The sequence below is a fragment of the Oryx dammah genome, unplaced genomic scaffold (genome assembly GCF_014754425.2).
Source record: "Oryx dammah isolate SB20612 unplaced genomic scaffold, SCBI_Odam_1.1 HiC_scaffold_19, whole genome shotgun sequence".
NCBI lineage: Eukaryota > Metazoa > Chordata > Mammalia > Artiodactyla > Bovidae > Oryx > Oryx dammah.
This window is the reverse complement of record NW_024070203.1, coordinates 41,941,495-41,965,397: the sequence shown is the minus strand read 5'-3', so window position 1 is coordinate 41,965,397 and position 23,903 is coordinate 41,941,495. Positions and strand designations below refer to the sequence as shown.

General features: G+C 38.0%; 1 protein-coding gene and 1 long non-coding RNA gene across 4 annotated transcripts in view; both read left to right on the top strand.

Annotated features, from left to right (window-relative positions):
- Positions 1-14,829, top strand: part of ARMC1 (armadillo repeat containing 1) — a 23,568-nt gene extending 8,739 nt beyond the window's left edge. For 2 of the 3 annotated variants that reach the window (XM_040261300.1, XM_040261301.1), the window contains exons 4-7: positions 7,190-7,379; positions 11,377-11,493; positions 11,580-11,654; positions 12,625-14,829. In XM_040261300.1, coding sequence (XP_040117234.1) covers positions 7,190-7,379; positions 11,377-11,493; positions 11,580-11,654; positions 12,625-12,816 — 574 coding nt within the window. In that variant the 3' untranslated portion in view covers positions 12,817-14,829. The remainder of the gene's footprint in view (positions 1-7,189; positions 7,380-11,376; positions 11,494-11,579; positions 11,655-12,624) is intronic. The other variant, XM_040261303.1, reaches the window with a different exon arrangement.
- A 184-nt stretch (positions 14,830-15,013) lies between these two features.
- LOC120878626 lies at positions 15,014-21,472 on the top strand. The gene is made up of 2 exons (XR_005724594.1): positions 15,014-15,043; positions 20,285-21,472. It is a non-coding gene; the product is annotated as an uncharacterized LOC120878626 (long non-coding RNA).
- Positions 21,473-23,903: the final 2,431 nt, after the last annotated feature.

The following is a 23,903-nucleotide window of genomic DNA, read 5'->3' as shown; positions in this document are numbered from 1 at the left end:
CTGTAATGCTCACAAAATATCTGTAATGCTCACAAAATATCTGTAATTCCCAAACACTATTAAGTTAAATTATATCAGTGGCGAATCTTCCAGACTGAGCTCCAAGAAACTGTATTTTTTTTCTTAAATGTTCTTGGCTTCTAGATAAATTTTATTTTATTAATAGTTGTTTTTTAAATCGAGCTACACTGATAGGTCCCTTGATGTTTGATAATGACAAGTTAGAACCTGAAGGGTTTTTTTTTTTTTTTATTCAGGTGATCAGTTAGAAATAAATATTAGAAAATATTGACTGGGATTAATTTTATTAATCATTGCCCTTGAGGTCAAAGTGCTTGAGGATTCAGTGGGATATCTGTGAGAAATGCTTTGTAAATTCTAAAGTGTTATATAAAATATGAGGTTGCATTATTCTTGTTCCTAGTAGGCTTTAATGGCATATAATTATTTTTAACTGGCATACTCTTTGTGAAACAGTGAAAGGATTAAGTGTAATATGAATGCTTCTTACGATTATTTTATTCACATGATGAACTTAAGATTGTGTATTCTTTTAACAGGTTTGTTTATTGAAGCTGAAAATACATAGTACAAATTTTAAAAATGTAAGAAATGAAAATTTCTGTTTATTAAAATACACTTCAAATATGAATTTTAGAGCAAGTTTTAGAGGCACCATAGATTTAACCTATAACATTTTCTTTGCTTGGTTGGCTAAGGTTGTGATACGTAAATATGTATGTGTGTATATGTAAATGAGAGATCCATCTATAACATAGTAGGGAGATTATTTGTGTATATATTTTTGTAAACATTTATTCGGCTTCATCGAGTCTTAGTTTGTGGCCTGCACGATCTTCAGTGAACTCTTATTTGCAGAAAGTGGGATCTAGTTCCCTGACCGGGGATCAGTATCTGGGAGTGCTGAGTCTTAGCCACTGGACCACCAGGGAAGGCCCTACTAGTGTCTTCATAGGAGAAGAGCTGTGTCAGCTCAGGTCGTTATCTTGCAGTATCTTCTGGGAAGAGAAGGGGGCGACAGAGAATGAGATGGTTGGATGGCATCATTGACTGAATGGGTGTGAGTTTGTGCAAACTTCGGGAGCTGGTGAAGGACAGGGAAGTGTGCTGCAGTCCATGGGGTGGCAGAGTCAGACATGGTTGAGTGACGGAACAACAACTACTCATCTGGGAGGGAGATCTTGAGATGGAGTTAGAACTGGGAGAGCTTACGATGAGATATGGTCTGTAAAGATAGAAGGGAATTAAGAAGGATTGGACTGTTGTCTTTAGATTACAACACAGGCCTGACCTCTGTTAAAAGAAAGTGAAGAGGAAACTGAACGGGACAAGGAGAGTCTCAGACTGCAGTGCAGATCTGACAGAAAACTCTGGAGGGAGGTGCAAAGCCAGGGTCACCCTGTAGATGAGTCTTACACTGGGCAGAACTGGCCAGGCCCTAGTGCACCCACTGCTTGGGTCTCCCTGGGAGGGGTCAGGCCTTGGACTGTATGGTGTGCCAGATCTCAGGGCCACTGTTACTGGCGGCTCTACCACTCTGCTTCGTACGGCCAAAGGGCAGGCTTCTTAAAGGGAGATCCAAGCAGTGTGTCTTCATGGTTACTACAAGCAGCTTCTATTTTTAATACAAATAAAGTATACTTCTTTGGACAGTATGGTGATCGTTGCTGGCCCCTCCATTAGGAAGACAGTGCACATTCATTGCATACTCCATTATAATCTGGTCCTATACCCCTCTCAAAAGTGGAAATACAAGGTAATATTTTTTATATATGTTTTTCAGCTCATTTGGCCAGTGGAGATCACAGATTTGAAGATTGCCTCTCAAGCTTTTTAAAAGTCACCTCTGCTTACTGAAATAATCATTTTAGAAGTTTATCAGTGAATGTTATCACAAGGCTGATAAAACTGTGTTTTGGCCTGTTAACATGTAAGGCTTTGAAGTATTAGAATCAGGTTCTGGTTCAGCATGTTTCACTGTGTTGTAAATTATCTCATGGCTTGGACATGATTCTCTTTTTTTAAAAATAAATTAGATTGCTTTGGCTTTTTATTTTCTCATTTACTTTTTTCTTTTGGGTACTTGTGTTAAATATTCTTAAGAAATCAAAATGAAAAGTTTTATCCTATAGAGCAGGGTGAGTTTTATACATACATAATTGTTTCGACTTTGTAGACATATATTCTTTAGACATTATTCTGCATTTTCATACCTGTATTGCCAGATACAGATGACTTATCACTCTTCGATTCTTTTTTTTTTTTTTTTTTTAATTATTTATTTTTGACTGTCTGGGTCTTTGTTTCTGTGCCAGGGCTTTCTCTAGTTGTGGTATGTGCAGGCTTCTCACAGTGGAGCACCAGCTCTGGGCATCGGAGCTTCAGTAGTTGCAGTGCATGGGCTTGTGGGGCTAGTTGCTCTGAGGCCTGTGGAATCTATTCAGAGCAGGGATTGAACCTCTGTCCCTTCCATTGGCAGGTGGATTCTTAACCACTGGACCACCAGGGAAGCTCACTCTTCCATTCTTACATAGATCATCTTGGTGAGCCAGAGCACAGGAGCATGTATGATATAGATATCCTAATTGTTTTCACTGATGTGGCTGCCCTGTGACATCCAGGCAGTCAGCGTGGAATTCAGATCAGTTTCTCTCTGTTGAGCAATACTGAGTGAGGAGGAGATTGAGCTGTGATTCTGTGAATCTGTGCAACTCAGGAAGCGGCAGAAGGATCTCCTTATATCCCAGTAAGACCCTGCAGAACAGAGATCTTTTGTGGCAAGCTGCTACTTCATATTGACTGAAGAGGAATCCTCTCTTAAGTGATCAAAGAGAAAACCAGAAATCAGAAGAAGGTGGGGAGAGTAGAGGTTGTGATTACCATGAGAATCAGGGAGGAATGTTTTATAAATTAGAGAAAATTATGCATTTTATAATTTCTGTCCTTTAATCACCGAATTATATTTTGCTACAGAATTTTGTGGAGATTTTAACATGTTACTCAAAAGCAGGTTTGACTTGTGTTTAGGTCACTTTGGTGCTTAGAGATCAGCAGTTGGATTGACTTCAGTCATTGTTGTATTCAGTTCTTCAGCTGTGAAGAGAATTTTAAGTTCTCTGTCACTCAAAATGAATCTGGTATTGTGTTCTAATTTTAATTCTCCATAAATGAAAACTCATCGTTAAAGGTTAGAACCTGTTTACATTTTATTTTCATTTTTTTAATTAAAAAATCTTATTTACATTTTATTTTTAACCCTGAATCTCTGTGAAGAAAATTTTCAGAATATCAGTTTAGGAGAACATCTAAATTCAGCTTAAGACGTTTGTTAATTAGTATTTCAGGAGTAATACTTCTTCTGATAGAAGATGTATTTTATAAAAGCATGTGTGAATATCTCACATGAAATATGCTATAAATAAATCACTTTAATAAAATGTGGCATTTCAGCTTCATAGTATCTCATTTCATCTGGAGAACTTCCTAAAATTCTAGATTTTGAAACAGTGCCATAGTAATGGTGGACTACCCTTCTTGCTAAAATCTTGGATGAAAAATATGTGCTTCATTTCTTTATGCTTTTTCTTGTGTTTTCTTTTTTAATATTATTTTTAAAAAATTGAACAGGATAGTTGAACTAGATTCATGGCTCACTTTTTGTTTTCTTGTAATTTTTGAAAATGCTGCTCCATTTTGCCTTGATTTTTATGTTACTTGTATAGAACAGAGGTTGGCAAATTTTTCCTAAAAAAAGAAAAGCAAACCAGATAGTGGTTATTTAAGGGTTTTTTGGGCTCACAGTCTGTGTTGAGGTACTCACCTCCGCCCTTGTTAGTCAAAACAGCCAGAGATGATACATAAACGATGGGCTGTTGCCTTAGGGTCATAGTTTTCCTGCCTTTGGACTTCACTAAACAGAGCTGTTGACTACTTAGAAGCCTTAAGTTAGGATTGTTTCTGTGTCGAAATAAGATAGAGGATGGTTTTCTGAGTTGTATAAATATTACAAGAACACTTTTTCTTAGCAACACAGGAAAAAAAAAAGTAAAACCACCTCCTAAAGGAAAAGTTGTGAAGTTTTTCAAAAAATGATAGCAAGCCTTCTGATATTGAAATAGTATTTTCATTGCTTTCATGAAGTATAAGAAAGTCTTACATGGCTTTTATAGGTAATATAAAATGTTATTTGCAGCATCAAATCATCTGAATTGCTGTTTATGATCAATAAGGAAATATATCCAAAATGAAAATTATTTTTGATATATAATAAAGATCAGAGTTCATCTTTCAGTGTTTTATGAGTAACATTTTGAGTGTTTTCAATATAGATAACTATTTAGAGAAAGTGGTGAAGGATCAGTATATTTCATTATGGAATAGTAAATTACTGAGAGCAGAATTCCAATTATTTGAAGAGTTTTTTAAGATGGTCTTTTTCTTGGATGTCAGATTTTAAAGACTGAAGAACTAAACCCAGGGCATTAATCAGCTCTTTCAGTTTTCACTTGTCTAAAAGATGAGGGCAACTATTACTTGTTTAATTATACAGTTTCTTACATTTATGGCCAAATGTACCACATAACTCTAGACTTCTTATACTTGAATGTTGTAAATCATAGTATTTGAATAGTAATTTTTTTTTAAAGACTAAATTACTTACTTCCAAATCTGTAGATGATCTTGACTTTTTCTTTCTGGTTTTAAAAGCATTTTTTAAAAATAAGTGGGAAAAAGGAAATTATTTATAATTTATTGAACAGCAACATACATATAGATATTTGTTATACTTTATATAGTGCCCAGATCAAGAAGTGACTTAATTTACTTCATTTTTGCTTATATGCTTTTGCAGAGTTCATTTTGCCTAAGACAAAGTTTTACTCTGTTTTAAGAGACAGTGTCTTCAGAGACACAGTCTGAAGAAACAGTCTGTAACTGTTTTATAGGAAGCGCAGCAATAAAATTAGTCCTATGAGGTATACCAGTAGAACATGCTTCGAAACAAAGTGAGACCATCATGTTGATTTTACTATATTATTCTTTTAAAATCTTTTGGTTTTAAGTAGATAGAAATTGAAAAATCTTCCAGAAAGGAATTTATTACTGTATGAAAATGATGAAACTTGGAACTATGAAATAAAGGAACTTAAAAATAGTGGTGGTAGGAGTATTTATTTTATACCAGCTTCTCGAAGGAGTTAGTAGACCCATTTGTTTAAGAACTAGTGCTGTCTAGTTTTAGTTCCTATTCTGCAGAACAGAAAGATAATAATTTGATATTAGTCTTTTAATGGTTTGGTCACTACTGGTTGGCTAGGAAGCACATAAAAAAGTTCTAGAATAGTGTGTGTTTAAAAAGTTTTATGAGAAAGATCATTAGATAATCTCCTATTACATGTCATGATGATTCTTTTATTTGATGCAAATGTGTTAAAAACAGTATTCATAGTAGAGAGGAAAGACTTTTTTTAAAATTTTAAATTCATGGTGCTTCTTACCCATGTCCTCGTACTTTGTACAACTTCTGGTTGGCTAGTATTCAAAATACCTCACAACTGCAGTGACCTGTGAAACAGCTATCTGAAAAGTGCTGAGATATCTCCCAAAAAAATAGTCCTGCAACGTCTCCTAAAAAAATAGTCCTTTTGATAGCTTCCTGGAATACAAAGTCAGTCATTCAAGGTAATTGATCTCTGTGGTCAACAGTAGCCCAGAAAAACACTTGGTATGGTAAGTTGGGGGCCCAGAAAACTGCCAGAGTAGCACCCCAGGAGTTGATGGTCTGTGTAGCTGGAGTGTGTACAGTCTGAGTATCAGGAATGAAGTATTCCTGCTCATGCAGTAAACAAATGGATTACACAGAATTTTGTTAGGCTCTGTGGAAGGTATGGAGAGAATATATCCCTATTCTTGAAGAGAAATGGAAAATTTTGATCAGTAGTGTTAAGTGCAAGCATAGTACTTTGAATGCAGAGGAATGAATATGGGTTTTGGGGTGAGGAGGCTTCATAAAGAAGATGGTGGTTGAGCTGAGCCTTCAAGGATACAGTCAAAGTGAAGCTCTTCTGGCTGATGTTGGTAAAGCTGAAAGGGCACAGATTGTAAAATCCTTGGGATGCATGTTACAGGGTTTGAAGTAAAGTGAAGTGAAAGTTGCTCAGTTGTGTCCGACTCTTTGCGACCCCATGGTCTGTATAGTCTGTGGAATTCTCCAAGCCAGAATACTGAAGTGGGGAGCCTTTCCCTTCTCCAGGGGATCTTCCCAACCCAGGCATCGAACCCAGGTCTCCTGTGTTACAGGCGGATTCTTCACCAGCTGAGCCACAAGGGAAGACCCCCTAATTGAGCCCAGGTATAGGTGAAATGAGGATTATTTTCTTAGTTATGTGTACTTATTGTTTATTCAATTAAACTAATAAGAACCATTAAACCTGTGCTTCCAGTTATGGTAACCACTTGCAATGAGTGGCTATTTAATTAAAAGTAAATAAAATTGTTTAGTTTTGCTTGCCACATTTCAAGTCCTCAGTAACCACATGTGGTGAGTGGACATTTCTATCAATGTCAAAAGTTCTGTTGGACAGAACGGCACTAGACATTTATGTGAGGAACCATAGGGTTGAAAATTTTATGGAAACTGGCGCCTGAGTTGCGGTTTAACAATACGTACTTGCTTTGTAAAAGGAACATAAAAATGTAAATTGAGAAATGGTGTTTGTTTTTACTCACAAATCCCTGTATTGAAATAACTAATATAAATGATCCTGTCCTATTTTGCATTTTCCTTTTGGATTTTTATGTGTTATGTTTTTTTTGGAAGTTAAACTGAGTGTTGAATGTTAGTGTTAATCCAGGGACATGTTATATCCTGATTTTTTTTTAGTTGATTTCCTGTTTAATTAATGATTTCTTTAAATGTGCTTTTATACCACTCTAGTGATGAGTTTTAAATATTGATGAACCATGGGTTTAAATTGAAACTAGAAGACAATAATAGACTAGATACTTTTTCTGCATTATTGATTATTCTGGGATTCACCAGTATTTCTTTCAGATTGAACAAAGCATCAGAATGAAGAAAACAAGGTGTTGCAAAGTTGAGGAATAAAATTACAGAATCAATAGGAATGACAAGACTACTTTGCTAATTTACATGTTTCTTTTCAAGGTCTACAACTCCAGGGGAAACAAAACTGCTAGCCTCTGAAATCTATGACATTCTTCAGTCTTCCAATATGGCAGATGGGGATAGTTTCAATGAAATGAATTCACGTCGAAGGAAAGCTCAGTTTTTTCTGGGAACTACAAACAAACGTGCCAAAACAGTGGTTTTGCATATAGATGGCCTTGATGATACGGTAAGACTTGTATAAACACATGATTCATAACATGGGAGAGAGAACTCATGTTAACTTGTTACCTCAGTGTCACCTGCTAACAATCTTCAAGAATAAGTCCCAATACCAGTATTGTATTGTGATAATGAGGGGACATTTTATGCTTAAGGGGTCAATTAATCAAATATACATTCCCTAAGAATATGACTTCAAAATATGTGAAGCAAAAACTGACAAAAATGCAAGGAGAAATAACCAAGCTTCAACTAGAGCTGGGGATTTGAATACTACTCTCCCAATGAATAGAACAAGTATACAGAGAATCATTAGGAACATTTAGTTCAGTTCAGTCGCTCAGTCGTGTCCGACTCTTTGTGACCCCACGAATCGCAGCACGCCAGGCCTCCCTGTCCATCACCAACTCCCAGAGTTCACTCAAACTCATGTCCATTGAGTCGGTGATGCCACCCAGCCATCTCATCCTCTGTCGTCCCCTTCTCCTCCTGCCCCCAGTCCCTCCCAGCATCAGCCTTTTCCAGTGAGTCAACTCTTCACATGAGGTGGCCAAAGTATTAGAGTTTCAGCTTCAGCATCAGTCCTTCCAGTGAATACCTAGGACTGGTCTCCTTTAGGATGGACTGGTTGGATCTCCTTTAGGAACACGGAAGACTCAAATAACTCTAACAACGAATTTAACCTAATTGATATTTATAGAAAACCCTACTCAGCAGCAAGATAGTATGTATTCTTCTCCCATGCACATGAAACAAGGATGAACAGTCCATTTTGTGTCCCATAAAACAAGTCTTAAAAGAATTAGAACCAAGCAAAGTATATTCCTTGCTCACAACGAAAAGCAAGTTAGAAATCAATCACAGGAAGATATATGGAAAATCCCCCAAATATTTTAGAAATTTAACATGTTTCTAAAATAATCCATGGGTCAATGAATAAACGAAAGGAGAAACCTGGAAGTATTTTGAACTAAATAAAAATGGAAATGCAGTGTCAGAATTTGGGGGAAGCAGCTGAAGTAAAGTTTAGAAAGGAAATCATTAGCACCAGATGAATATTATATACAAAAAGGAAAAGGCCTCAGTGACTGAAGCTTCTACCTTAAGAAACTAGAAAAAGAGCAAAGTAAATCCAAAGTAAGCAGAAGAAACAAAAAAAGCAGAAACCAGTGAAATGGAAAACCATAGAGAAAAATCAGTGAAACCAAAAGCCGATCTTTGACATGATCAATTAAATTGATAAACCTCACTTCTTATCATGAATAAAAGGTCACAAATTTATCAATGTCAGAAGTGAAGGAACATTGCTATATATCCTTTAAGATAGACATTGAAAGGAAAATTAAGTGAATATTTTGAATAACTTTATGCCAATGAATTTGATAATATAGATGAAACAGATTTCTTGAATGACAGATTGCCAAAGCTCACTTAAAAAGAGATGGATAACCTGAATGAATAGCTCTGTGTCTATCAAAGAAATTGACTTTGCAATTAAAAACCTTCCTATAAAGACATTCTGGTCTCAATGTCTTCATTGGTGAATTCTATTAATACCAAATGTTTAAGGAAAAAGTTTTACCAGTTACACAGTTTTTTAAAGTACTGTATAGTAGTTGTACACTTGATTTTTCTCAACTCCTTCTACCTTGTGGGCTTTTAATATTAGGTGCTCAAGGTTTCTTTTAATTGTAGTGTGTATCTTCTATTTGTGTCTATATTTCATATGGACAGGCACTCTGTAGTTGGACCTTTTTAAATTTTAATTCTAAAAATTTCTACCTTTGATCAGGAGTGCTGGGGTCATTCACCATTCATATGATTATTGATGTGTGTTTGTGTGTGTGTTAATTGCTTCAGTCACCTCAGTTGTATCCAACTCTTTGCACCCCTTTGGACTGTAGCCCGCCAGGCTCCTCTGTCCGTGGGATTCTCCAGACAAGAATCCTGGAGTGGGTTGCCATGCCCTCCTCCAGGGGATCTTCCTGACTAGGGATTGAATCGATGTCTCTTAGGTCTCCTGCATTGGCAGGCAGGTTCTTTACCACTAGTGCCACCTGGGAAGCCTGATTACTGCTGTTAGCACTCACTCCTCTTGGCCCCTGGTAACCACTGATCTACTTCTGTGTCTATGGATTTTCCTCTCCTGGACATTTCATGTAACTGGAATCATACAGGATATGGCCTTTCATGTCGAGCTTTCCGTTAGCATGATATAGTCGGGTTCATCCCTCTTGTATCGTGTCAGTGCATCATTCCTCTTTATAATATTCCATTATAAGGGTATATGGCATTTTATTAATTCATCAATTGATGGATATTTGGCTTATTTCCACCTTTTGTCTTTGTGAGTAATTCTGCTGTGAGCGTTCATGTAAGAGTTTTTGTGTCAATAAATGTTTTCAGTTCTCTTGGGTATATTCCTAAGGGTAGAATTGCTGGATATTATGGGAACTTTATGTTTAGCTTTTTGAGCAACTGCCGGACTGTTTTCCACGATGGCTGCTCCATTTTACACTCTCTCATCAGCAATGTATGAGGAATCGAGTTTCTCCACATCCTTGCCAACATTTATTTTCCATTGTTAAAAAACTATTCCAAGGAGTGTGAAGTGGTATTTTATTGTGCTTTTGATTGCATTTCCCTAGTAACAATGGTGCTATCTCTTCATGTGCCTCTTGGTGTTTTGAGTGGTTGACTATACCACTGAGTAGTGTTCAGTGTTTGTTGTATGCATCTTTATTACAGATTTTCTCTTCTGGAAAAATGTTCATTCTTGCCCAATTAAAAAATTTGTCTATTTTTGAGTTCTGTTAATATCATGTATTTTTACATCAGGTTTATTTTCATATATTGAACCAACTCTTCATTCCTAGTTCCTAATTGGTCATTGTGCAAAATCTTTTTAATATGGTTCTAGAGTCAGTTTGCTGGTGTTTTGTTGAGGTATTTTGTGTCTGTATTCATAGAGGATATTGGTTTGTAGTCTTTTTTTTTTCCCCCCCCCATGTGCTGTCTTTGGTTTTGGTATCAGTGTTATCCTGGCTTCATAAAATGAGTTGGGAAATATCTGGATGAGTTTGTGAAGGGTTGGTGTTGATCTGGTTCTGGGCTTTTCTTTGTGGAAAATGTTCTGATTATAAATTCAGTCTCTTCAATTGTTCTATAGTCCATTCATATTTTCTTGTCACTTTACAGTTTTGTTTTTTTTTTTTTTTAGATTTTTAAGGAATCTATTGTTGAGGTTATCTAATGTGTTAGGCATACAGTTGTTCATAGTGTTTGCATATCCTTTTTTTGGTAAAGTTGGTCATAATTTATCCTCTTTTATTCCTCTTTTTAGTAATTTGAGTCTTCTTTCTTTTCTTGGTCAGTCTAGCTAAAGTTTTATCAAGCTTTGTTACTCTTTCTGAAGAACCAACTTGGGATTTCATTGATTTTTCTCTCTCTCCCCTCCCATTCTCTTATTTCTTTTTTCCCCTACTCTCATCTTTATATTTCTTTCCTCTGTTTGCTTTGGGTTTAGTTTGCTCTTTTCTTGTTTCCTAGAATGGAATATTAAGTAATTGGTTTGTGATTTTCTTTTAATGTCATTATTATAGCTATAAATTTCCCTCTGGGTACTACTACTATCTCTGCATCCCCTAAGATTTGGTATGTAGTGTTTCATATTATTCATCTGAAAGTATTTTCTAATTTATTTGGTGGTTTCTTGTTTGACCCATTGGTTATTTAGGAGTTTAATTTCCATATATTTCTGAATTTTTCAAATTTCCTTCTGTTAAGGCCCATGTCTACCCCTTCTGTAAAAACCCTCAAGTATTCCTAAACTTAACTAAAATACCACCCTTTATGTGCCTTCAAATATGCAATTGTAGAATTGAAATAGGGATGTTTACTTTCCCTGTTCCCTCCTTTCCCCCCAGAGTTACTAGTTCATTGTTTGGTTTATTGCCATTCATTATTTTGCACATTTTAATAACAGTTTGCCTTTACTTTTTCAGTCCCGGAGAAACCTGTGTGAAGAGGCCTTGTTAAAAATTAAAGGTGTTATTAGCTTTACTTTTCAAATGGCTGTTCAGAGATGTGTGGTACGAATCCGTTCAGATCTTAAAGCGGAGGTTGGTATCTCAAATGGCTAAATACGCTTGAGGTTATGGGTAAACACATCCATGTTCAAAATTGTTGTCTTTTTATCCTGGCCTAGGCTTTGGCATCAGCAATAGCATCAACCAAGGTTATGAAGGCTCAGCAAGTTGTGAAGAGTGAAAGTGGAGAAGAGGTAAAAGCTCTGTTTAGTTTACTTTCTGCTTGACTCTTTCTCGACTATTCCTTGGGGCTGGCAGATGGCTAGTATTTCTGGACAAATAGCTGCTGAGTATATAGGAATGTGGCAGAGTCAGATTATCTTGGTGTTTCTTGGTTAACAGTTAATACTTCTAGAAATATGGAGAGATATTTTGTAGATTTCAGACTATTCTTGATCTCAGTGGAGGTGTCTTGGTGATTGTATGTGGAAGGAAAGGATATGTGGTTCTTTTGCATTGGTTTTTAAATACTTTCTAGCCTTAATTGATTTTGCCAGTCTAAAAAATTTAAGATCCAGTCCCATCATTGGGCAAGTATATACAGTGAAAATCTTTGCCTCTTACTACTTTTCACTAGCTTTGTGATAAGGGAAAAGATTCTTTAGTTCACTTGAGTTCCCAAAGAAAGGAGGTTCATTGACCCTTTAGGGGCCCACTGCAGCCAGATACTTGTTTTTGTCATCTTGAAATCAACAGAAGTGTTAATCACTCGGTTGTGTCCGACTCTTTGCAACCCCATGAACTGTATAGCCCCCCAGGCTCCTCTGTCCATGGGATTCTCCAGGAAGGAATACTGGAGTGGGTAGGCATTCCCTTTTCCAGGGGATTTTCCCAACCCAGGGATCGAACCCGAGTCTCCTGCATCTCCTGCACTGCAGGCAGATTCTTTACCATCTGAGACACCACAGAAGTCGAACATTTATTCCTGGAGCCTCAGGAGAAAAGCATGAGAATTTTCATGCGCAGTTCTTCCTTCTGTGCCTACATAGTGCTCTTTAATTGGACTTAACTTCAGACAAGAAGATACTTTTTGAAGGAATGTAGCCTCCGAGAATATGGTGATGAGAACGAGAAGTAAAGTTGACTTTCAGTGTGTGACATGCACTTCTACTTTCATCAGTTAGGTCGATTTTGTAATAATTCTTCACGTGTTCTCTGTATCAGATGCTGGTCCCATTCCAGGACACACCTGTGGAGGTAGAACAGAACACGGAGCTGCCTGACTACCTGCCCGAGGATGAGAGTCCCACGAAGGAGCAGGACAAGGCGGTGTCCCGGGTGGGCTCCCACCCGGAGGGCGGAGCCAGCTGGCTGAGCACAGCTGCAAACTTTTTATCCAGGTCGTTTTACTGGTGACTTCCCTTTGGGGCTCAAGGACTGTATAAGCGAACAAGGGGCCAGTTTTCCATTGTCGTGGTGAACTGTCAAGTGCAATTTGCAATAAGTTATCATGAAAAGTTTCTAGATCCCATGATTGAGAATGCTGCATTTTACATTCTACCGGACATTTTACCCCACTAAGTGGTAAAAGGGACAGAGGCGACAGGTGGAGTTGCTTTGTTGATGAAGGTATTTTGGTTTTATTGTCCTTTGTTTAATTGCCTCACTTATTTAAAAAAAAAAAGGGTCCACTGTTAAACCAAACATGTATTTGTGCAGCTTTACATTTTATTTGACACGAAGCACGTGATTAGGAAAACTCGTTTTCTCAAGCTTCAGGACCTAGAAGAGAATTTTTTTTTCTTTTTAGCTCAAGTTGTGCATGAAGTACTGAAAACTTTTCTCTGCCTTTTCTCGTGAAAGACACTTGCTTTGGTACTCTTCACTGAAAGTGGAAAGCATTTCTCATTATTCCCCTTTTGTGCCTTTTTTTAATTTTGCCAACCATGTTTATGGACAAGACGTTACCAGTGACATTTTGTGAATCAAAACATATTCTTTGGAACGTAGCAGTCCCCCTAAGATTACAACTCTATGAAAACTTTGCAGTCTTGTTAGAAGTTTTTAAAGGTTAACGCAAAATCAGTTGAGAAGGGAACATGTGTATCAGCAAAGTGTTAGTGGAGACTATTTGAATGGGACCAAATGTGGTTCTAGTTGAGTACTTCCTGTTCAGTCTGGTTTATATCAGCTCTTGAGAATGATGTCCACCCTTGTATTGGGAGTCACTATGAATGGTTCTAGGCCTTACTTTGTGATTACACACTATCCCCTGCTAGGGGGGGGAAAAAATTAGCGAAGAACTGACAGCCTTGAAGAAAGAAAAATGGAATGCCTATAATGCCATAGTGCTACTTGGTAGAGTCCAACCTTAAAACATGACTTGTTTGGCAGATGCCTGTTCAGTAGGTATTTCCTTATATTGCCTTTTGTGAGCTTATTATGAACATGCAGTTTCTATTGAATGAAAAAAAAGACTCCAGTTACTGCTTATAAAGAAATAAAGCCAGCATTTGTCTGTCCACTAGGTTCTTATGTTCAGCCAGGAAAAAAAAACAAAAAACAAAAAAACAGCACTTCAGTGAAGGTAAGATAAGTAAATACAAATATATATACATATATATATTTTTGGTAGATGAGAGCTAATTACATATATGTAACGCTTTAATAAATTTCTGAAAATACTTGGCAACTAAAAATTTTCTTTGGGAAAGCCCACTGACTCCAGATAAAATTTAATGCTAATATGATTAAAAACTGAAGGAGGAATAGGAGGAAACTGAAAACTTTTTTCATCCATGTTATAGAGCTGCTATTTTACTACTTGGAGAATGTGATATGAAAATTGGACCCTGGAGGGTGTCCTTGCATTTTCATTGCTTCTCTTTCAGAGAAAAAACTAAAAGCATCCAGTGTCACTGGAGAAAAAATTATAAAATAGTTCACCAACAAGAATCTTGAGTTTAGGAATATTGTGACCTTATGGAGGGAGGGTTGTTGAGGGTATGGAGAGTGATTACTTTTTTCATCTGGGCTCTGAGTTCAGGTGATGCACACAACTGAAAATCTAAGCTTTCAGGGCATGTATTGCTCTAAATGCATATTACATCTTGCTGCCAGACCAGACGTGTTTAAAAAAAAACAACAAAACCACCTCCTTTCTATAGCCATTAAAACAAAGTTTACTGTTCTAACCAGTTTGTATTTTATTTTGCATTGCCACACATCTGCTTATTTAAGAAACAACATCCCCTTGGTCGTAATGGTTCAGCACAAGTAGGTATTACAGCTTGATGTGTGTGTTCTAATTCTCAGTGTTCTTTGATTCCAGGTCTTATAGAGCAGTTAAGGCAACTGTAATGGCATTTTTTTGAAATATATTGTAAAATAATAAAAAGGTGACATAATTAAAATTGAATGGATGTTGCATTCGTGTGGTATTAGCATTACTGATTACTCCAAAGCCTGTTTGTATTCACAATGCCTGGCAGCTTCTGTTAGCGCTCTGCAGGTGTGTTACCTGACTAATTCCCGGGCATCTTCCATTCATCTCCTTCTCAGCGGCACACCTGCCTTTTCCTGCGTTTGGATCAGTACTCCTGTAATATATGCATTGTAGTGTGTGTCACATTAGATTAAAATGGTGTGTACCAGTGTCTCTCCCCTTTGAGAACCAAGAACGTCTATAGAGGTACCTGGCTGGTATTTAGTGCTCAAATATTTATTTAAGAGAATGAACAAAGAACTTTTCAAATCAGTAAAACTAAATGGAAGGTACTGTTTAACTCATTGGGCAAACAGGAAAAATGTCTGGTTGTATATTTTTTTCTTTTTTGGCCGTTTGCTTCTGACAGATTAATGTTAGGCACATTCCTTCATTTTATTGTTATTTGGTTTTTAATTTTTAATCAGGAGAGGAATGTATTGAAGTTAAAATTTAACATATCTTGATTTTTGTATTCTAAGAGAATGTTAAATATATAGTGTTACAGAATATTAATATATTAAATATAATAGTGTTACAGAATTATTCTAGGAGAATGTTAAATACAATAGTGTTACAAGTATAAGATGAAATTGTTTAGTCAGTAAGTCATGTCTAACTCTTTGCAACCCCATGGACTATAACTCCTCTGTCCGTGGGATTTCCCAGACAAAAAACTGGAGTGGGTAGCTATTTCCTTCCCCAGTGGATCTTCCCAACCCAGGGATTGAATCTGTGTCTCCTGCATTGCAGGCAGATTCTTTACTGCTGAGCCACCAGGTTAACGTGATTCTTTTCTTGTCCTTGATTCTCAAGTGAGACACCATACATTTTAAAAATTTTTTAAAAACTTCTAGCTTTTTGAAAAATTTAATTGGAGGATAATTGCTTTTCAATGTTGTGTTTCAACAAAGTGAATCATTATAAGTATACAAATATTCCCTCCCTCTTGATTCTCCTCTCAACACTATACTTTTCTGATCACCCCCTAATGTGACTTTTTTTTTTTTTGAGGTTGAATCCTCAGCTATTTGATTTTTGTCTAAATGTTGTCCCTTGAAGAACTCACCTCTTGTCTCCATGTCCCTTTGTGTGGATACCTTCTCAGTCTCCCTGTATCATCACCTGAGACTCCCCTCTCCTTTGCTGTCTCTATCTAATGTACAGTCTGAGAATTTTTATCCCCCTTAGAACTGAGCTCACGGTAGGCATGCAGTCAGTTTCACAGAAACTAGTCCTGTGCCAGACACTGCACTCAGTGCTTTACAGATATTTGCTCATTTAATCCTTAATGTTTATGAGGCAGGTAGTTATGTCTCCATGTTATAGACGGGTGAAAATGAGACAGAAACTGAGTATGAGTTTTAGTGGTAAACTAATAACTCATTAGTCCCAGGTCACAGAACTTGTAATCAGTGAAGCCGGGACTAGGCCTGGTGGCCTGGCTCCCGGGCTCCGCCTCTCATGGCCAGTCTGTCTTGGGGCCCCTGCTGAGCCCTCTCTTCTCCCACTGTTTGAATCCAGACCCTCTTCCAGCCTCGAGTCCGGTGACTTGAGTGTCTCAGCACAGATCACTTTGAAAGCTCATGCTTCCTCTTGCCCTGCCGCCTTCTTAAACCAAGCCCACATTGAAGCTTAGCTCTGTGCTTCCTCATTACCACTGGCTTCTGTGCCAGCCTGTTTCCTGAGGTTCTTTTCTAATTGATTCTCTTCTGACAAGGACTTCCAATGTGAAAATGTAAGTGGTGTAAGTACCCATTTTCTCATGTTTAAATATTCCAGGTGGGATGATAATTTATTACAGCACATTAAAAATAATTCTCAATGTGTAGTCTGCAAACGAATGTTCCAGTTATACTTTCAGTAGAAGAAGGAATCTTGTGATTGGTGACAAAAGGAAAATTTTAGCTTAAGATAAAAACAATAGAAGACTGGTAGGTAAGAAAGTGGCATATAATGAATTTAAAATTATAGTAGGAAATGAAAGAAGATGGAGAAAGAGGCGAATCATGAAAACTCAGTCATCCTGACATCACCAGTGAATGAAAAAATAGAGTGAAACCCTAAGGCAAACTGAAAGAGTTGATCTAGAAGGCAGGATTCATTTTTAGGAGATACATTCTATGGGAAAAAGAATTATTACCTCTCAGTACAGAAGCAGCAGCAGTACAGAAACTCAAAGGAAAAGTGTACTGCTTTAAGGAAATTTGTATGTAAAAATAAAGCTTTGTAAAACAAAGTTTCCTATTTTTTAATGTATCAAGTTCCTTTAGTCATAGGTTGGTTGGTTTGTTTTTCAAATTAGATTCTCTTGACACATGGAATTAAAGCAAGATGTACTTAGGAGGGGTCTTCCTTGGTGGCTCAGATGGTAAATCTGCCTGCAATGTGGGAGACTGGGTTTGATCCATGGATTGGGAAGATCCCTTGGAGGAGGGCATGGCAACCCACTCCAATCAATATTCTTGCCTGGAAAATCCCTACTGGCAGAGGAGCCTGGAGGGCTACAGTCCATGGGGTTGCAGAGAGTCAGACATGACTGGGCAACTAAGCGCGCATGCACGTGCACACGCATGCACGCGTACGCACACACATACTTAGGAAAAACCCACCTGCCAGTACAGGAGATGGCAGAGACTGGTTTGATCCCTGGGTCAGGAAGATCCGGTTGGGGAGGGCATGCTAACCCACTACAATACTCTTGCCTGGAGAATCCCACAGACAGGAACCTGGTGGGTTACAGTCCATGGGGTCACAGAGTCCAACACTGAAAGAATTTAGCATGCACCCACGTACTTAGGAGAAATCCAAGTGTTTAGAGTCCCTTGAGAGTCAAATTCAGTACAAAACTAGTGTAAGGACGGTAAACAACAGACACTTCTGGATGTAGATACATGTGGTACTTGATATTAAGGACTACTAGTCTTATTTAACTTCCTGTGGACACAGTGTATAGTGAAATTCAGATGACAACCTACAGGAATTTTTTCTCGCTCTGTGATTGGATAGTAAGTAGCAAGTGTACTCAAAATTAGTGTTTTCACCTTAATTCACGAAATTAAGATCCTGATAACCAAGTTATGATACAGGAAGAGATTGACCAGCTTTTTTCCTTCAGTATACTGTTCCCTCACTCGGTAAAGAGTCTGCCTGAAATGCAGAAGACCTGGGTTCGACCCCTGGGTGGGCAAGATCCCCTGGAGGAGGGCATGGCAACCTACTCCAGTATTCTTGCCTGGAGAATCCCTATGGACAGAGGAGCCTGGCAGGCTACAGTCCATGGGGTCGCAGAGAGTTGGATACAACTGAGTGACTAAGCACACATACCATTCCCTAGTGTTGTCAGGGTTGACAAACAGATGGTTTGTCACCTCCATAAGTTATATTAGAAATATAACCTTAATATTAGGGGCGGCAAAAAGATACTTTTCTCTTTATGTGTAGTGTTTTCTGGTTGGTGAAACTCAGTGGAGATGTTGAATCATGAGACTGAAATGTTATTGGTGGAGGCCAGATAAAACAAGACTTTCCAGGCCCTTTGATTTAGTTCCTGAGTATCCTTTCCTCTCATAATGCAAATAGTTTAGTTGCTTTTAAGTATTTGTACATTAATAAACTAAAAATGGCTTCCCACATGGTACAGTGGTAAAGAATCCACCTGCCAATGCAGGAGACACAAGAGTCTCAGGTTCGATACTTGGGTCGGGAAGATCCGCTGGAGCAGGAAATGGCAACCTACTCCAGTCTTTTTGCCTGGGAAATCCCATGGACAGAGGAGCCTGGCAGGCTATAGTCCATGGGGTTGCAAAGAGTTAGACATGACTGACTAAACACACAAATTTAAAATAGCTACCATTTATTATGCTTCACGGTTGCTATTAATAGTTCCTTTTTTTTTGGTATTCATTAAATCTTAATTCTATGAGGTCTGTTAAAAGTGGACTTTACATGTGAAAAGAACTGAAGCGCAAGTTTGATAATTTGCCTAAGGTGAGGTTACCTAGGCCACAATGTGGAGAATGGGCCTGGGGGAAGAATGGCTCTAAGGAGACCAGATTATAAGGGTGTTATTACAGTTGCAGTGAGGGAAGATGGTGGCTTGGACTCGGGTAGGTAGCAGTGGGCAGGGAAAGAGGTGACACGGAGAGGTTCTTTAATGTGTTACCACAGAAGGACTTGGTGATTCCTTTTTAGGGGAGACTTCCAGCACCCTTGGTAGCTGCACTGATGGGCTTGTTGGACACTGAGCAAGGAGATGCTGGAAGAATAGCATTGTGGGTGAAGATGTTGATGAAGGATCTAGGGATGTGTGTTTCAGGATAGGAGAAACTGAGGTGTTTAAATGTTCGTGGGATGGACTTGAGAGAGAAGATATAGAAAAGAGACATTTAATGTAGAATGAGATGTGAGTAGTGATCCAGAGTGGAGTGGAAGGACTGGCCTCTGATAGATGAACTCTTCTGAGTCTCTAAGGCTGAACATAGACTTGCTAGGTTGGCCTGTTAGGAAATTTCTTATATTCCTGTTCTTAAATTCCTAGTGGACTAAGGTGGCAAGTTGAATTAGTTTTATCTTAGGGATATTTAAAACTAACCAGAATGAAGGCAGTTATACGCCAGTTATCCCATGGACAGAGGAGCCTGGCAGACTACAGTCCATGGGGTCACAAAGAGTCAGACACAACTTGAGTGCTGCACACACACACACACGCCAATAAAAAATTAATAGTAAAAAATTAATAGTAAAAAATTAACCAGAATGAGACTGTGCTCAGTCTCAGTCTTCTAGTCACTCATATTATGTTAACCCACTTATGTTAGCATGGATGAGTTTATTTCCATGGAAGGTCATCAGACTCCCAGATTACCATCTGCTTTCTCTGATCCTTCATTTGATCCTTGCATCTAGTTTAGTGGGTCTCAACCCTGTCTGTCCCCACCTGAGACACTTGAACCAGTCTCTGGGGATGGGGTAAGGGCGTGGGTGTTTTTTAACAACTTGGGGCTGATGCTAATAATATACAGCCAAGATTGAAGACCATGACTTAATTCTTGTACTTTCAAGATCAAAGGTCTTGTGAGAGCTGTTACTTATTTCTCAGTTCAAGAAATCCCCTTTCCTCCAACCAACTGGTTTAAAAACTGCTTAAATTGAAGTTCCATGGCCAAAAAGTTTGTTTGGGTTTCTCTGGAAGATGTAATGGAAAAGCCTGAATGAACTTTTTGGCCAACCCAATACAAAACGTTTGATTGTTAGTTGAGTATCTTTGCAGTTTTATAAGTTACTCAGTTTTGTATGGTTTTAGTGTACTCATTTTGCCCTTGGGCCTATTTTTAATGTGTTTTTAATATTCTTTATAGACTTCAAGTTTTTTAACCTTAAAATTCTTTTTTATTTCAGCCCCCAATAATATTACCTATTTTAAAATGTTTCAACAACACATATACCCTCAAATGTTTGGATTTTCCAGATAGCTAGACTCTAGGGCATAATCCAAGTAAAAAGATATTAAAAGGGTAAGAATATAATTCAAACTTTTCTCGAGGTTCTGCTGGGGAGAAGGTTTATAATTAATCAGTTGAATATTTAAAATGGACGTAAACATTTTAAAGCTAGCAACTATTCAAAAGCATAAATGTTTTAGGATGAAAAAGCTTTTGATAGTTGTAATAAGCTTGAATTGTTATTTGGTACATGTTATAAATCACAGCTTCTATTATTACATACACTTCTATTATGTTGGTTTGTGAGTCTTGGTTAATGGGTGTCACACATTTCTGTATATTTATAAATTCTGCAAATTAAAAATATTAATTCACAACTCTAGAAGCAAAAATGTCATCAATAGAAAGGCAGCTATTTTACATGACTTTTTAGCAAGTTATGGCTGTTATTTTTCTTTACCTGTTTCTAAGGAAAGCATAGTGTACTTTTATAAGTGGGTTCATGTGTAACATCTATTAGTACTTACTGCAGAGGAATGGTATTGACTGTTTAATTTCAGTTGTCTACATTTTCAAAACAATGAAGACATATGAAGACTATAAAATAGAAATAGCCCCCATTTGAAATAGTTGAACATTTATTGTATCATTTGCTCTACAGAAGCAATCTCATTATTAAAGTAAATATTGCCAGTTTATTGCATATTGTAGATTCAGGGGTCTATAATGTACATTGTAACTTGTAACTATCAAGTACACAAATGTAATGGATATTCTGGATTATTTTCAATACAGTTTTGTATAAAACAAAGATTCTGTGCCTGTGTGCTAAGGAGTGGTTTCAGTTTCAACTGAAGATTTGAAAGTTTTCTTATAAACTTTTACCTCCTTCTTTTTTGGCAGATGAACTATTCAAGAGAAAGGATGAAAGCAGATTGATTCTCCACCTACTTTTTAGATTTCAGATTCACCTGTGTTTTAATAGTTGCCTCCATGCAGTCTTATTCAGTTAAGATTTTCTGGTTGGTAGTTCTTATAATTATACCAGGGCTCTGCAGTGTAATATATTTGTGAGATGTGCCTGCATAACAATTTTCCAAAAGTCCATCTAAAACTAATATATAAACGTGCTCTATAAAATCAATGGTGGTGGTTTAGTCGCTAAGTCGTGTCCAACTCTTGCGACCTCATGGAATGTAGCCTGCCAGGCTCCTCTGTCCATGAGGTTCTCCAGGCAAGAATACTGGAGTGGGTTGCCATTTCCTTCTCTAGGGGATCTTCCCAACCCAGGAATGGAACCTGGGTTTCCTGTATTGCAGGCAGATTCTTTACCATCTGAACTATGAGGAGTTGATTTAACGGTTTAGTAAATATGATTTTCTTTTTTAAAAAAATCTCGTATGATACGTGAAGTTTATAAATAGAGGTACCCTGATTTTCCATTATATTTTTATTCTTTCAAGTTAAAAAGAAGTCCAAGTCTTGTGTGGTGATTGGGGGTGGTATGGGGGGCACAGGAAGAGAGAAAGGTATAATTCCTGAATTTTGAGTTCTGACTCAGAACGCTTGTTTAACTTAAATGAACACAATTATCTACAGGAATAAAAAATACTCGTTATGCCTATTCAGTATCACAGGGATGTATTACTCCAAAATTAAGCCAGCTCAATAGTGGAGAAGTCAGCAAGTCAAATTATGAGTTATAGAAAAATTTCTCAGCTATATCTTACCTTGAATACATCTAGTCTTCTAAAAACGTCTTCCAAAGAACTGGCTACTTTGCCAGCTTGGTCCAGGGCTGCTGTAACATCCATCGTAGTGGTTCTTGGAAGGGGAAGAGCAGAGTGGTATAGGGTTATCAGAACACTTGGGGGCATGTTCGTGATTAATGCCCACACTTTGTTGTGGTCATAGTAATGGAATGAACTGTTGGCACTTAGGGGCTTCCCAGGTGGCTCAGTGTAAACAATCTGCTTGCCAATGCAAGGAGACATAGGAGACGGGTTTGATCCCTGGGTTGGGAAGATCCCCTGGAGGAGAGCATGGCAACCCACTCCAGTATTCTTGCCTGGAGAATCCTATGGACAGAGGAGGCTGGTGGACTAGTGTCGATGGGTTTGCAGAGTCAGACATGACTGAGCATGCATATGCTGGCACTTAGTGTGCTGGAGCCAGGGATGCTAAACATCTTCCACTGCTCAGCAGAGTCCCAAGTTGAGAACCATCAATGCAACCCTGAGTATTCATTGGAAGGACTGATGCTGAAGTGGAAGCTCCAAAACTTTGGCCACCTGATGCAAAGAGCTGACTCATTGGAAAAGACCCTGATGCTGGGAAAGATTGAGGGCAAGAAGAGAAGAGGGTGACAGAGGATGAGATGGTTAGATCATATCACCAACTCAATGACATGAGTTGGAGCAAACTCCAGAAGATGGTAAAGGAAGGGAAGCCTGACGTGCTGCAGTCTATGGGGTCGTGAAGAGTCAGACATGACTTAGTGACTGAACAACAACAATAACTCTTCAGGGATCAGAGGTGGTGGATGGTGATGAAATGACCCAGTCAGCTTTCAGCTTGGGTTATTCAAAGCTAAAAAGCCCTGACATAACAGATGACAGTGTTTCAGCATACTAGTACCATTAGTAATGCTGATAGAGCTTAAACATAATCCATTTTCCTTTAGGTTTACCCAAGCATATTTCTTACTTGTAATCTGAGCAGAGCAATACCAGAAACTGATCCCAAGAATGGGATATGAAGCACCACTTTGAGCCCTTTATTATTGCATCAGTGTCTTCACGAACACAGGGAAGTCCCATCAGAGGCACATTCAAGTTTTATACATCCAACTGTATGTACTGGGCCAGAGAGAGAGAAAGAGGTTGAGAATTGAAGTCATGCAGTCATTTCTGCCTACCATTTCTCTTAGTACTCCCGAGACTAAGTGTTCAAAGAGAGACAGTAATCCACAACTCCCAAATTGGTCATAGATTCTTTGTGTCTTGTAGTGTGAGCTTCTCACGGTGCAGAGTGTGATTCTAGTGTTTAAAGATAAGTATTTTTTACACAAGATGGCCTCAAATGCAAGCCAACTACTTCATCTGGTGCTCACCCAAAGAATGAGCCATCTGTTTGAACACTGAAGGGAAAATTGGCTGTGTTGGACACATTGAGTCAGCCTCCAACATGGTCTGTAAATGTTGTGTTCTGTATCTTTTAAAGGTGACTTTGATTTCCAAGCATAATTCTGACTCCATGAGGGTTTTTTTTTTCTTGTGTATATGTGCACGAGATACAACTCCATCATAAATGCTGTTATCTTTCCAATTTTCCTCTGTTACTGGATAACATATTTGCAACAGTTCTTATCTTCCAACATATATGGAGACCTTTTTAAAAAGTCTTTTCAATCAAGGAATTAAAATAATGACCTGAATATAAAGCAGGGTTTTGAGCAAATATCTTTAGTTTATGCGTGCATGCATGCTCAGTTGTGTCCAACTCTTTTGCAACCCCACAGACTGTAGCCTGCCAGGGTCTTCTGTCCATGGGATTTCCCAGGCAAGAATACTGGG